The 16,544-nt window shown below is 41.1% G+C and overlaps 1 protein-coding gene across 1 annotated transcript; it reads left to right on the top strand.

The window, feature by feature from the left end:
• Positions 1-3,902: 3,902 nt before the first annotated feature.
• LOC126068497 (olfactory receptor 2M2-like) lies at positions 3,903-4,850 on the top strand. Its single transcript, XM_049871114.1, has one exon. It carries the CDS (start codon positions 3,903-3,905, stop codon positions 4,848-4,850), a length of 948 nt encoding a protein of 315 aa, XP_049727071.1.
• The last annotated feature ends 11,694 nt before the right edge of the window (positions 4,851-16,544 follow it).

Raw genomic sequence — 16,544 nt, 5'->3', positions numbered from 1 at the left:
GCTGAGAAAATGCCACAGACAAGAAGAGACTAATGAAAAATAATGATGAAATGAAATGTGGTATCCTGGATTAGATCCCAGAACAGAAAAAAAAGACATCAGTGGAAAAACTGATGACGTAAAGTCTGGAGCTTACTTAATGGTAACATACCAATGTTAATTTCTTTGTTTTGACAAGTGCACCACAGTTCACATTAAAGAAAGCTGAGTAAATGGTAAATAGGAATTCTCTGTACTGTCTTCGCCATTTTTCTATAAACATAAATAATTCCAAAATGAAATTTTATTAAAAAAGGTCATGGGTACAAAACAAAAAGTCACTCATGTGTATGTATGCTGATTAGATGAAGAGTAGAAAGAGACACACCAACTTGTAACCAGTAAACATCTCCAAGGAGGGGGGTGGGGATAGTTAGCATAATTAGGATAGTAAAAAGTGACCTTCACATGATATTGCTTGTAATTGCGTATTTTTAAAAATTGTTTTCACTGATAATAAATTCATATGTTATTTGTGTGAAACAAAAAATAAGTGAAAAACCAAGATGACCTGGTTGTATGATGGCCAATAGTTGTACTTGTCATGCAGGACAATGCTTTTTTCAGCCCCGGGAGAAAGAATTCCTTCTGTACGTTGCCACTACTGGAAAAAAAGTGACATTTCTCATCTTCACATGCATTTAAGAAGGGTCCACAATGATGTGATCTGTTGTTGATAAGCTTAAAAATCAGTCCCAAGGAAATCGGACCCCAAGAGAGGCCAAAAGATGATACATCTTCAGGCAACCCACGAGAATGAAGTTTTGGATAAACAGAATAATCTTCCCCCATAGTATCTTGTTTTGAGGAAAATCCATTGCAGTAAAGATAAATAAATCAATTAACAGCTATCTAGGGCTTTTTAGGGACTCACCTCCTCTGTGGTTTCTTATTTATCTCAAGGATCCTCTGGGATGCTTGCTGCTGTCGTGTGTGCTTGTAACTTGTCCAAATGATCTCAGAAATACTGAACCTATACATGGAAGCAAAAACTCTCGAGTCAACCAATGTTGAGTCTCTTTTAGAAAGTAACATATGACACCACTACTTGGAGAAGCACGATGCGCTGAGGAAAATCTAGTCGTATAGGTACATGAGCACAGGTAATATGAGAGAGAGTCATATCTGACTTACATTGATCACATTACTCTTTGCTCCTCTGCAGTGTACTTCTTCACCTTAACGGGGACCGCTGTAGAAACTTGAGAAGCCAGGGCAAAATATTTAATTCACATAACTGGATGCAATTTTAAGAATATGGGGCTACGATTAAGAAAATTTTTACTAAATTAAAGCATCTCCTGGATCAACCAGTGGCGTAAGTATTTTTTAATAGAGTTTTTTTTCTTTAACTTCCACCTCCTGGCCCCCAGGAGCTTTCCATGCCCTCTGTTTCAAAATTCCAATAGGAAGATATAATTATTGGGGCCCAGATGTGAGTGAACTTAATAACTATAAAAGAAGCAACATCGAGAGTAGGTTCTCATTTTGTCCTCATGTGTCATTTGCAATTTTACACCATCACTGGTGCCCTTGGGAAGCACCACAGAGCCAGGTTTCGTTGGGAGAATAAGAACATCTTAATGCACTCTTCATGTCCTGATCAGAGTTTTCCACCCTATCTCTCAACTGTATTTTTTTACTCTTCAGATTTGATGTCGGTTGATGTATTTTCTTAATAGCCAAGCCCCATCTGGAGCCCTGCTGGCATAGTGGTTAAGAGCTTGTCTGCAGTTTGAATCTACCAGCTGCTCCTTGGAAACTCTAGAGGGCAGTTCTACTCTGTTCTATACTGTCACTATAAGTCGAAATCTACTTGACAGTGACAGGGTTTTTTCTTTTTTTTAAAGTCCCATCCGAGTAATTAGTGACATAGCCATAAAGAAAATTACATGACAGACTTAATTCCTTCCAGGTTGCACCAAGCCGCTTAGAGTAGAAAATTCTCCATTTCTACTTCTAAAAATTTTTTTTTGGTGGGGGGAGATGGGGGAGATGGTATTCTCATACTTGTACATAGACACAATCTAATTTCTCATCCAGAGTTTATGGGACCTGATTTAATGTTTTCTGAATTTATCCTGATGTGGTTCATCACTGGGTTGCTAGGAATGACTGTATCTAAATTAATACACAACACTGACTATATCAGGGAACTACTTTGTTGGTGTGTCATTGTCATTGAAAAAAAGGACCTCCCAGAATCCACTCCTGTACAGAGATCATGGATTTATTCTACTGTACTCTATTTTACAGCCATCTAGATTTCCTTCCATGAATATACATTATCAGATCCATAGACAAAAGGCCATAGAAGAATTTATGTATTTACCTATTGCATGTTTAGGTATGGATGTATTCAATGACTACACATGATCTCAGGTCATTGACAGTAGTGGAAAATTGTGGTCACATGAAACCCATAGGTCACCATTATTTGGGCTAGACAGAATGCATTAAACAGAGGACTAAGAATTCAAATTATGAAATATCTGGAAGCCCAGCTTGAAATCGAGGATGCTGGTGATAGGAACTTTGAGAAGCATTGTAATAGATCATATTAGTTGCTTTCAATTCCTTCTTCCATCCCCACGCTTGTTATCATTCACAGGGGGTGGAGTTTACTTCCACACTGCATTACTGTTGGGCTTCTATGTGTACCTTGCTTTAGCCAATGCAATGTTGGTGAAAATGGCAGTGTCAGTTCCGAGCTCAGGCCTTAAGAGGCATTACATGGTCCTCCCTCCTCTTCTTTTTTTCTACCATCCTCCAAGAGACGAGCAAGCCTCAGACAGCCACGGATAGCAGGATAAGATACATGTGGCAAATACCTGAACCTGACCTGGAGTCTAAAACAAAATGCCTCAGCTGCCCCACAGACCTGGGAGCAAGATAAATAAATGTTTTTGTCCTGAGCCACTGAGATATGGAGAGTTGTTTGTTATACAGCGCCATTGCAGCAATAAGAAAAAAACAAAAATGAGCCAGTTACCATTAAATTGGTTCTGACTCATGGCAACCTTATGTGTTTCAGAGTAGAACCGTACTTCACAGGGTTTTCAATGGCTATGATCTTTAGGAAGTAGATTGCCAGGCTTTTTTTTTTTTCCCCCTGAGGTGCCTCTGGGTGGTTTCAAACCAACAACGGTTTGAGGTTTGATTAGTAGGCAAGCGCTAAACTCTTTGCACCACCCAGAGACTCCAATTGTAGCAATAGGTAACCTATAAAAACATTTGAAAAGGCCACATGGCATGGACTGAATTATGTCCCCCAAAAACGTGTATATCAGTTTTGCTGGGCCATTTTGTGGTTGTCCTCCATTCTGTGATTGTAATTTTATGTTAAAGAGGATTAGGTGGGATGGTAACACCCTTACTAAGGTCACATTCCTGATTCAAGGTAAAGGGAGTTTCCCTGGTGTGTGGCCTGCACCACCTTTTATCTTACAAGACATAAAAGGAAAGGGAAGCAAGTGGAGAGTTGAGGAACCTCATACTACCAAGAAAGAAGCACTGGGAGCAGAGTACATCCTATGGACTCAGGGTTTCTGCTCAAGAGAAGCTCCTAGTCCAGGGGAAGATGGATGAAAAGGAACTTCCTCCAGAGCCAACAGAGAGGGAAAGCCTTCCCCTGGAGCTGACACCCTGAATTTGGACTTACAGCCTACTAGATTGTGAGAAAATAAATCTCTCTTTGTTAAAGCCATCCACGGGTGGTATTTCTGTTATAGCAGCACTAGATGACTAAGACCCGGAACCAAAAAACCGGATGACTAAGACAAGACCAAAACCAGCATATAATATTTCATTTGACTTTCTCTTTCTAGGTTTTTTCCTTTAGTTCAGCCAGATCAGTCATATCCATGGAGGGAAGAAATGAGACACTAACACCAGATTTTATTCTCATGGGACTCCTCCCCAGTATGAAGTGTGTCACCTTCCTTATCTGTGCCATTATTCTGATCTACTTTGCTGCAGTCCCTGGGAACTTCATTCTGCCTCTCCTGATATGGATGGATTTGAGGCTTCACATCCCGGTGTACTTTCTGCTCAGCCAGCTTTCTCTTGTAGACCTGGCCCTCATCAGTAGCACTGTTCCAAAGATAGCCATCAACTTTTTCTCTGGAGCAAAGAACATTACCCATTTTGCCTGTGGAACCCAGATATTTTTTTTCTTTACTCTTGGGGGTGCTGAATGCATCCTCTTGACCTTCATGGCCTGTGATCATTATGTAACTGTCTGTAACCCTCTGAGATACACAGTCATCATGAACCAGGGAGTTTATTTGCAAATGGGCATAGTGTCCTGGATTGGGGGCATTCTAGCTCCCATAGCTCACACATCCTATACCATGAGCCTGCCTATCTGTGGCTCCAGAGAAATCCACCATTTCTATTGTGAGATGCCAGCTATTATGAAGATCTCATGCAAAGACACTTCCAGCCATGAGCTGGTGGTCTTTGTAATGGGAATTGTTTTTATCATTATCCTCTTTGGACTTATCATGGCTTCCTGCACCCTCATCTTCCTCACTGTCCTTCATATGAACTCTCCCCAAGGCAGGAACAAGGCCTTGGCCACCTGCTCCTCCCATCTTACAGTGGTAAGTTTTTATCTGGGACCATGTGTTTATATGTATATGACACCAGGTTCCTCTCACACCCCTGAGCAGGAGCAGGCTGTGTCTGCATTTTGCACTGTCCTCACACCCATGCTAAACCCCCTCATCTACAGCCTGAGAAACAAAGATGTGGCAGGGGCTCTTCAGAAGGCCCTGGGGAAACATTCAGTCTCTAAAGAGGATGCATAATTACTAAGGTCAGAAAACAACTATATAGGGGGTCAAGAGGCAAAGACTCCGGGATTGTTCACAATCATGTTTTCTAGCATGAGGAGATTTGATCCATCCCTATGGGCAAATCATATGATTGAATTCAGTCAACAATATGAATTCAATCAAAAATTTTTTAAAGAACTTTTTGTTAATTGGTTTATAACCAGTTGCTTTAAAGTTCGCTGAGTTCAACTGTTGTTCTTCTTCAACTCAGTTGATAAGCATGGACAAAGTTCCCGTCTTCTCTCTTTAGATCTGCTTTAGACATTTCTCAGTTTCCTTTGAGGCTCAGCTCTGTTCAGTGTTATTGGTGATTAAGGTCTTGGTAATCTCCCTTGTTGGAAGTACCAAGTTCCTAGGAAAGACAAAAGTGGCTGGCACGTAAAAAGAGCAGGTCTTGTCAGGGGTAGTGATAATGCAACACCTTTTTCTCTCGATAGAGGTCTATTCTCCCTCTCTATCTTGGGTGAAAACTTTTCTGGTCATTCTCAGGCAAAAGTCCTCAGCTCATATATAGTGCAAGAAGAATATCCCTTCAGTAATTAATACACCCGACCTTGAGGAATAATCAAGTCTGCAGTGGGAAATCAAGGTGTAATTGGCTTCTCTATTGACTTTGAAACTTACCGACCAACTCACTAGCTCTAGCTTCAGATCCCTCCTCCACTGAGTGTATGTAGGGGAAAGAGGGGAGGTAAGAGGCTAGAAAAACTTCATCACATACCTGCCACTTATCTAGAGAGGGTTCCCTCTGGCCATAGCAAATGATTTAACAACTCTCTGTGTTCAGTCTATATTCAAAGTTAAGTCTTTTTCCTCACAGGATATTTTTAAGTTCTTAAGACTCTTTAGAGGTACTTTCACTGTTTAGGAGACTAGAAGTATGAATTCAGGGTACCAGCTCCAGGGGAAGGCTTTTTTTGTGTGTCAGCTCTGGGGGAAGGTCCTTGTCAGCAATCATCCCTGATCGAGGAGCTTCTCAGCCCAGGGACCCCGGGTTAAGAGGCATGCTATTCTTCTGGCTCTTGTTTCTTGGTAGTATGAGGCCTCCCTGTCTCTCCACTTGCTTCTCTCTTTTATATCTCAAAAGAGATTGACTTAAGACACAACCTAATCTTGTAAATTGAATCCTGCCTCATTAACATAACTGCCTCTAATTCCACTTCATTAACATCATAGAAATAGGATTTACAACACATAGGAAACTCACATCAGATGACAAAATGGTGGAGAATCACACAATACTGGAAATCTTGAACTAGCCAAGTTGACACACATTTTGGGGGGACACAGTTCAATCCATAACAGAAAGTGACTGGGGAATTTTTGTAGTTGGCAGTACATACAACCATAAGGTTCACCAAGGAAGAGAACAGTTTGGAAAGAGGGCAAGGAGTAAGTTTGACATGACCAACACCCGCTGCTATTGAGTCGACTCCGACTCATAGCAACCCTATAGGACAGCGTAGAACTGCCCCCCAGAGTTTCCAAGGAGCGCCTGGGGGATTTGAACTGCCGAGCTTTTGGTTAGCAGCTGTACCACTCAACCACTACACCACCAGGGTTTCCTGTCATGACCGACAAATATGACCAGTAGAAATCAGCACAAATTCACAGCTGGTGAGAGGTGTTGTGCTGGGGACCTCAGGATAAGAGCTGTGACTGCATATGGGACAAATACAGATCGCACCCTAAGATCAAAGCGGAGGATGCCTCCACCGCACAGAACACAGAATACAGGCAGGGAAGCCCAACAGCTGATAATGAGACCATGGGATGCCATGAGAAACTAGGCCAGACTCGTTTCTGCAACTCTGTGACAATCCCAAGTAGGACAATTTTATCTTTCCATGACAAAAGAGGATCAAGACCTCTTGTAATTGGTGAGTGCTCATGCTAGGGCCCTAGGCAACATTCTCCTGATGGAGGAAAGATGTCCTTTAGTTTTCTGTGACTAAGGAAATGTTTCCAGGATGTCAGCCCACCTCAATCATAATAAAACTTCTACAACTGATACACTGGAATAGCCATTGTCAACAATAATCAACAATGACACACCAAAAAAAACCCCAAAAAAAGGGAATTAAAAATAGAGCATACATTATTTAACCCACCAGGCCTTAAAAACTCAGAAAACACTCTAAAATCTAATGGTGGAGAGGATGCATGAAAAGGGGCAGCCTTGTGCTTTGCTGGTAGAAATGGTCAGTGTTATGACTCTTTTGGGAAAGAAATCTATTGCAATTAAAAACCGTTTGCCTTTCTCCTTATTAATTCTACTTCTGGAAAGCTTCCCATAGAAATAAATATATCAATACTTAAGGACATATGTACATGGATGTATTTTGTGAGATCGTTTATTCAAACACTGGCAACAACCAATGTGATAATGGCTGAAGAAACTGTGGTATCATGGAAAATTATGCTGCCGTTACAAAGAATGAATGAGGGACTTTGGAAAGACGGTGGCAAGAGAGAAGTAAGTTTCCAGCCTTCCCACAAGAACACCGAGAAACATAACAAAGAATCTACCAGGCCCAGCAGAGACCCTCGAAGGTGGATGGAGGACAACTGCAAAGACCGACGGAAAACTATTCGGTGGGCAGATCTCCCTTTCACTGTCTGCACACCCCCTCTCCCAGCTCCACAAGTCTGCCGACTTCACCGTTCAGACTGCCCCCTGGAGCGCCCACTTGGAGATGCAGAGGAAATTGCCCCAAGTTCCCAGAGACCATGCGGGTTGTCTGTGTACAAATAAAAAGGAGGGGGTCTCCCAAACACCCACCAGGCTAAACAGAGAAGATGTTGTTAGGGGCCGTGGAGTAGATTTTAACCCATAGTAACCCCATGTGACAGGGTAGAACTGCCCCTCCCCTAGAGTTTTTTGGCTGCAATCTTTATGGGAGCAGATTGCCAGGTCTTTCTCCCTGGAGTGACCAGCTAAGTGCTTGACCGGTGTGCTACCAGGGCTCCTAGAACGAGATCTCCCTGCTGAACCGCTCCTTGTCTGGCGCCACCTCCCCCCAGCTGCCTCCGCAGCTCACAAATTGCAGCTACAACTCCAGTGGGCTGCGCCTTGCAGGGGGAGAGGAAAGGAGCCCAGTCTCCGGCAGGAGGCAGGAGGGCTGTAGCAGCGTCTGCGGAGGCCCTTGAAGGGGAAGGCAGAGCTCTTTTGCATGCTCAGAGAGTTTGAGCAGGCCAGATTCCACAATAAGTCAGGAAGGGTTGCAAAGCCTGGTAAGGTGCAGCAACCCGGTATAAGTCAGAGAGACAACTGCGCCTTCTGGTGGACTGATAGGTTCATGCTAGCTCTCAGTTGTGGGAGGAGCCTTGGTGGCTTCTAACCCAATGGCGGCCACTCTGAGGGAGACGCAGTACTAACTCCACCTGGCAAAGGTTTGTTGTTGTTGTTGTTGTTTTGGTCTCAGTTCTGACTGAAAGCAGCTGAAAGGTGGAAAACTGGTCCAAAGTAAAGGGGAGTGTAAGGGATGTAACAAAGCAAGTCTTGAAGACTCTGCCCACCTAAGGATGTCTTCCAGAAAACAGTGTTGTCAGTATGAATCTTGGGGAAAGCTGAGAAAGTTAACACCAAGCAAAAATCTAATGCTCCAAAGTCAACAAAAGAAATACTAAAAGATATGATGGCTCACCCAAATGAACAAGATGAAAGGAGAGAGATTGTATCTAGGGAGGCCTGAGTCATAAATAAAATGTAAGAACACAGTACGGTGATATTAAGCAAGCTCATAAAACTAAAAGAAAACCCAGACCAAGAACTAAAGGAAATCAGGAAAACAATGAACAAACAGAGAACGTAAACAGAGTGATAGAAACCATAAAAGAACCACCAAACAGAAATATTGGAACTGGAGAGACAATAACCAAAATAAGAAACTTAATGGAAGGTTCGAATAATAGAGTTGAACAGCAGAAGAATCAGTGAAACAATTCTGGTACTGGTATACATTTACACTGGAACTGAAATGTCAGTGGGTGGTGGATGGTGGGAGCCAGGTTCTCACTGTTGGAGTGGGAATTGACAGATGAGCAATAGGCGGGGGCTAGAACAAGCCATGTGACAATAGATTAGGGTTGGAGACAACAGTATGAACTCATGCTCAGCTTAATACAGGAACACATGGTTACATACAGAAGTATTTCTGTATGTACATAGGTTTTATACACATGTCTATTTTCTTTGTCAGGTGAATGGACCTAAATGAAACAACACAGTAGTAGCAATGAGCACCACTAGCACCTCGATCTTTGTTTCTAAAACCATTCTCCAGTAAAAGGAACCAGGGTCCCTTGGAAAAAATGGGTAATTCTAGGACTGAAACAAGAAATATACAAGACAAGCTGGTAGCATCTTGTAGTTCCGTAAAGTAAGGCATGCGTTAAAAAAAAAATAGCAAAAACAAAACAAAAACCCCACCTTGATGGGGTATGTCAAGTGGTGATACAAGCCAAATGAAAGAACTTCCATTGGCCAGGCTGAAACAATTTGAACATAAAATAAGTAAAGTAATATTGTATAATAAGCATAAACCAAAAAAAAAAAAAAAACCAAACCCAGTGCTGTCGAGTCGATTCCGACTCATCGCGACCCTATAGGACAGAGTAGAACTGCCCCACAGAGATTCCAAGGAGGGCCTGGCGGATTTGAACTGCCAACCCTTTGGTTAGTAGCCGTAGAACTTAACCAGTATGCCACCAGGGTTTCCATAATAATAAGCATAAATACCCATAAATCTATACTTATATTTGAATGATTAAATGAATTAATAAATGGGGGAGAAGAGACAATTCTCTTATGGAGAAGAATTCCAAATAATTTACGTAAATATCTGCTCTCAAGGAGGGGAGCATAACTCCCTACTCCCTAAATGTGGGCTGTGCAGAGTGACTTCCTTTCAAAGGGCACATTATGGAAAGGTGGGAGAAATGACTTTGTAGTGGAGAAACCTGACAAATACTACCTCAGCCAAGTAATCAAGGTCAACAGCAGCAGTGACAAAGCACACTGATATCATGTGTCCTTGAATATGATGTGTTGAGAATGGGACTTTGCCTCCATGGTTTTTACTAGGAAAACTCATCATCAGTCTAATCTTGATAAAAACTATGATAAAAAAAGAACTTTCAATAGAGGACATCCTACAAAACTGTCAAAATAGTTAAAAATATGGAAAATCTGAGAAATTGTCAAAACCAAAAGGATCCCAACAATACAAGATGAATAAATGCAAAGCATTTTTCTGGAGGTGGTCCTGGGCCAGAAATAGGACATTAAGTAAAACCTAAGGAAATCTGAATAACGTAAGGACCTTAGATGATAATAATGCTTCAATACTGGTTCATTAAACATATAAAATGTAAATATGTAAATGTTAATAAAAAAGGAAACAGTACAGAGTATATGAATACCTAGGAGTACCTTTTCAAAATTTCCATAAATCTAAAATCCTATAAAAAATAAACTGCATACTTATGCTCATCCAAAGACTTCACCAAAAGAGTAAAAAGACTACCTACAGACTGGGAAAAAGTTTTTAGCTATGACATTTCTGATCAGCGCCTGATCTCTAAAATCTACATGATACTGCAAAAACTCAACTGCAGAAAGACAAATAACCCAATTAAAAAATGGGCAAAGATATGAATAGACACTTCACTAAAGAAGACTTTCAGGTAGCTAACAGATATATGAGGAAATGTTCACGATCATTAGCCATTAGAGAAATGCAGATCAAAACTACAATGAGATTCCATCTCACTCCAACAAGGCTGGCATTAATCCAAAAAACACAAAAGAATAAATGTTGGAGAGGTTGTGGAGAGATTGGAACACTTCTACACTGCTGGTGGGAATGTCAAATGGTACAACCACTTTGGAAATTGATTTGGCGCTTCCTTAAAAAGTTAGAAATAGAACTACCATACGATCCAGCAATCCCACTCCTTGGAATATATCCTAGAAAAATAAGAGCCTTTACATGAACAGATACATGCACACCCATGTTTATTGCAGCACTGTTTACTATAGCAAAAAGATGGAAGCAACCAAGGTGCCCATCAATGGATTAATGGATAAATAAATTATGGTATATTCACACAATGGAATACTACAGATCGATAAAGAACAGTGACAAATCTGTGAAACATTTCACAAGATGGGGGAACCTGTAAGGCATTATGCTGAGTGAAATTAGTCAATTGCAAAAGGACAAATATTGTATAAGAACACTATTATAAGAACTTGAGAAATAGTTTAAATTGAGAAGAAAACATTCTTTTGTGGTTACGAGAGGGGGCAGGGAAGGAGGGTGGGAGAGGGGCATTCACCAATTAGATAGTAGATAAGAACTACTTTAGGTGAAGGGAAAGACAGCACACAATACAGGGGAGGTGAGCACAATTGGACTAACGAAAAGCAAAGACGTTTCCTGAACAAACTGAATGCTTTGAAGGCCAGCGTAGCAGGGGCAGGGGTCTGGGGACCATGGTTTCAGGGGCCATCTAAGTCAATTGGCATAATAAAATCTATTAAGAAAACATTCTGCATCCCACTTTGAAGAGTGACGTCTGGGCTCTTAAATGCTAGCAAGCAGCCATCTAAGATGCATCAATTGGTCTCAACCCACCTGGATCAAAGGAGACTGAAGAACACCATGGTCACAAGGTGATTACGAGCCCAAGAGACAGAAAGGGCCACATGAACCAGTGACTACATCATCCTGAGACCAGAAGAACTAGATGGTGCCTGGCTACAACCGATGACTGCCCTGACAGGGAACACAACAGAGAACCCCTGAGGGAGCAGGAGAGCAGTGGGATGCAGACATCAAATTCTCATAAGACCATACTTAGTGGTCTGACTGAGACTGGAAGGACCCCAGTGGTCATGGCCCCCGGACCTTCTGTTGGCCCAGGACAGGAACCATTCCCAAAGCCAACTTTTCAGACATGGATTGGACTGGCAATGGGTTGGAGAGGGATGCTGGTGAGGAGTGAGCTTCTTGGATCAGGTGGACACTTGAGGCTATGTTGGCATCTCCCGCCTGGAGGGGAGATGAGAGGGTGGAGGGGGTTAGAAGCTGGCGAAAAGGACACGAAAAGAGGGAGTGGAGGGAGAGAGCAGGCTGTCTCATAAGGGGGAGAGTAATTGGGAGTGTGTAGCAAGGCGTAGATGGATTTTTGTGTGAGAGAATGACTTAATTTGTAAACTTTCACTTAAAGCACAATAAAAATTATTTAAAAAAAATAAAGTGCATAATAAAAAACAGACTAAATACTAGCCAAAAAGACATTCTAAATTCCTTTTAAAATGTTATTGTAAGACTGTGTTACCTTATAGTAAATTAAATAGAATTAGATTTTTCAGCAAAAAGAGGAGTAAAACATTTATATGTTTTCAGAAACTATCTGGTTAAAATTAAAAAATAAAAATATTGAAGAAAAATTAATCTTCTATAATAACCCAATAAGCCAAGAAATTTGGAAGACAACTACCTGGCCAATCTACTGGAAAAAAAAACCCCATTGCCATCGAGTCAATTCTGACTCATAGCAACCCTATAGGACAAAGTAGAAGTGGAAGAGATCTGTATTTATGCCCATTCCAATGAAAGAGGAAATTATTGAACAACATCATTAATATCACACGCAAGTAAAATTTTGCCAAAAATAATTAAAAAATGATTGTAGCAGTACATTGACAGCAAACTGCCAGAAGTTCAGGCCGGATTCAGAATAGGACGTGGAAAGAGGAATATCATCACAGATGTCGGATGGATCTTGGCTGAAAGCAGAGAATACCAGAAGGACGTTTACCTGTGTTTTATTGACTATGCAACGTCCACCTGTGTGGATCATAATAAATCATGAATAACATTGTGAAGAATGGAGATTCCAGAACACTCAATCATACTCATACGGAGCCTGTATATAGACAAAGAAGCAGTCATTTGTATGGAGCAAGGGAATACTGAGTGGTTTAAAACCAGGAAAGGTACGCTTCAAGGTTGTGACTTTTCACCATACTTATTCAATCTGTATGTTGAACAAATAATCTGAGAAGCTGGCCTATATGAAGAAGAATGCAACGTCAGGATTGGAGGAAGACTTATTACCGACCTGTGATATGCAGATAACACAACCTTGCTTGCTGAAAGTGAAAAGGACTTGAGGTACTTACCGATGAAGATGAAAGACTACAGCCTTCAATATGGATCACACCTCAACATAAAGAAAACAAAAATTCTCACAACTGGACCAATAAGCAACATCATGATAAACAGAGAAAAGATGGAAGTTGTCAAGGATTTCATTTTATTTGGATCCACAATCGATGCAAATAGAAGCAGTAGTCAAGAAATCAAAGGACGCATTGGACTGGGCAAATCTGCTGCAAAAGACCTCTTTAAAGTGTTGAAAAAGCAAAAACGTTGATTTGAGGACTAAGGTGTGCCTGCGCTAAGCCATGGTATTTTTAATCATCTCCTATGCATGAGAAAGCTGGACGATGAATAAGGAAGATGGAAGGAGAATTGATGCTTTTGAGTTATGGTGTTGGCAAATAATTTTGAATATACCATGGACTGCCAGAAGAACGAACAAACCTGTCTTAGAAGTACAACCAGAATGCTCCTTAGAAGTGGGGATAGCAAGATTTCATCTCAAGTGCTTTGGACATGTTAACAGGAGGGGCTAGTTCCTCCTGGAGAAGGACATCATGCTTGGTAAAGTAGAGGGTCAGAACCGACTTGAGGGCACCTAACAGAACAACATCCAATGAATATGGACCTGAAAGATTAGCTGGAAATGGATCAGAGACGTAATTCTAAATCTTCCAGGAGAGATGCATTGGAGAAAATTAGTGTGATGTTGGGATATGCGATGGTTTCTTACGATAGACAAGACATGAAACATAAAATATTAAATTGTGGGCTTCAAAAGACAGTTAAGAAAGTTAGAAGTTATCCGTACATAGCCTGTCCCAAATATATATACATACATATTTGCAAAGCATATACTTAATAAAAAAACAATATTCTGAATATGCAAAGAATTTTTACAACTCAATAAGAAAAAGACAATCTGATAAAAATAATGGGTGAGATCCATCAACTGGTGAATAAATAAACAAATTTTGTGTATCTATACAATAGAATATTTTCAGCAATAACTAGTAACACATTTCTGATATATGGAACAACTTGGATGATTCTCAAAAGTATTATGATGAGTGAACAAAGAAAGACACAAAAGACTACATACATACATGTTATTCCATTTATATGAAGTTTTAGAAAGTGAAAACTATAGCGACAGAGAATGAACCAGTGGCTGCCATGGTCATGATCCAGGAGGTGAGCATTTGCTGCAAATGACAGGATGGAACTTTTTGTTTTTATTTATTTATTTTTATTTCATTTTATTTTTGGCTTATAAGAACAGAAATTTATTGTCTAATAGTTCTGGAGGCTAGACGCCCAAATCATCATGCTCCCCTCAAAGTCTCTTGGGGAAGGTTCTTTCTTGTCTCTCCCAGCTTCTGGTAGTCCCAGGATTCTTTGGCTTATAGATGCATCTTTACTTAGCTGTCCTTGTCTTTTTCTCTGTGTCTCTTCTTTTTTATAAGGACACTGCTCAGATTGGCTTAGGACCCACCCTATTCGAGCATGACCTCATGTTTACTTAGCCAATCACATCTTCAAAGATTTCCAAACAAGATCACGTTCACAGGTACCAGGGGTTAGGGCTTTAACATATCTTTTTGGGGTACGCCACTCAGTCTATAATTTGCAGTAACTCCAAATTGGGTCAGTAAGCCCATCTCCAACGTCGCTGTGGCAGGGAACATTTTCCTGTGGCCACATTTCCCTCTCTCCTCCACGTAGTGCTATGGGGGATGCAAGAATGAAGGGTCTGGCGGGGCGACTCTGGAAGAAAGAAAAGATACAACTCTAAAACCAGGTAAAGCAGGAGGCATGGATTGAATATTTCATCCTGGTGGAAATGTTCTATGTCATGTTTGTGATGGCAGTTACACAACTATAATTATGTGTCAAAATTCCTCATACTGTTCACTTGAAATTGGGGGATTTCACTGAACACAAATCACACCTCAATAAAACATATTTAAAAAAAAATACTAAGGGAGAATGTGAAGGACAACTGGAGAAGGCTTAATTAGTAAATGAGTACAATTATTTTAGAAAACTATCCGCCAGTATCTTCTTAAACTAAACAGAAGCTTGCCCTGTGACCCAGCAATATAAATGCATTCTAATGATCATGTCAGGTCTCTTTGCACTCATGGACCTACATCCTAGATGGTGGAGATAGTCCAGGAGAAAAAGTAAAATGTGTGTTCAATGGTGGTAAGTGCTATGGAGAGAAGTGTATCCGTTACGTGGTGCAATAAGACGTAGTGTGGCCATGGAACGCCTCATTGACAGGGAATGTTTCAGTAGAGACACGAAGCTGCACATGAGTGAGTTGTGGGAACACATACAATGGTCAAAACTGGAAACTCCCCAAATGTTTATCAACAGTTGAATGGATAAATAAATCATGACATATTAATATAGTAGATTTCTTTTGCCTAGCGTATGTTTTCCCACAACTTTGATCAGGATCCCAACAGTATAGACCAATGAGGGTCAAAAGTTACACAAGTGAGTTACAATGACTGAACAGCCAGACTAAAAGCTAGCAACATGGGAGAAAACCCTTCAGTGACTGGGAGTGAAAAAAAAAAAAAGTGAAGTCACCTTTTATTCCAGAAAAAGAGACCCCATGCAGAGGAGAAATGTTTAAGGTGTACAAACATATCATCCAGAACAACGGGATGATCCTGAGGCAGGCTGGTGAGTCTGTCACTCAGACCATCCTTTGCAAAGTCCAGGAACAAGCAAGTTACTGGACGGTGGTGCCTTAATGCTGAGAGTGTCAATTGAAAGCCTGGATCACTGGACATTGCATGGGAAACTGAGAGCTTGAGAGTGGCAGATCATTTCACTACAGAAACCTGGGGGCCATGGGTCCAACATAAGGAGAGATGGAGCAAGCAAGCCACCAGTGGGAAGACAGGAAATAAGCCCTGTGAGAAGGAAACCGAATGTCTTGAACCAGAGGGATGTGTTGGGCAATCAGAAATGAGGTTCCATCTATATTTACAATCAGCACGAGAGTCTTTTTTTTTTTTCTTCTTCTTTGACATGTATGTGACACTCAACGCGCTCAGCCTAAGCTGGTAGGAAAATGTGAGTTCCCAACAGTAAAGTTTTGTACACAGCTGTTCCCAGTTTGCTATTTCACAAGAAAGAAGTCAGGAAAAATTTCCCTCTGGTTGTCACCTCTTCCCCTCACTCCCAACTAGGCCTTGACCTGCCCCTCTAGGTGGCATAACAATGACAGACAGATCAAGAGAGACATGAGCTAATTACATTCTTCTCCTATATCCCTGTCTTGGCAGCGTCTTCACACAGACACACACACACCTCCCCACCAGAGGTCAGATGAGTAAAGTCTCTTGGTCTATCAACTTTGGCAACAGGTGAAGGGAATGCTCTACAAGAGATACAATTTGGGTCCAGGACTGGAGATTCTGGGATGGTCCCAGATTTTAGCCACCCAAGGTCTGCTCAGTCCGACACTTGGATA

This window comes from Elephas maximus, chromosome 2 (genome assembly GCF_024166365.1).
Source record: "Elephas maximus indicus isolate mEleMax1 chromosome 2, mEleMax1 primary haplotype, whole genome shotgun sequence".
NCBI lineage: Eukaryota > Metazoa > Chordata > Mammalia > Proboscidea > Elephantidae > Elephas > Elephas maximus.
This window is presented reverse-complemented; position numbering and strand designations above follow the sequence as displayed.

Excerpts from the sequence above, each read along its gene's own strand:
- LOC126068497 (XM_049871114.1), top strand. The coding sequence starts at position 3,903 with ATGGAGGGAAGAAATGAGACACTAACACCAGATTTTATTCTCATGGGA.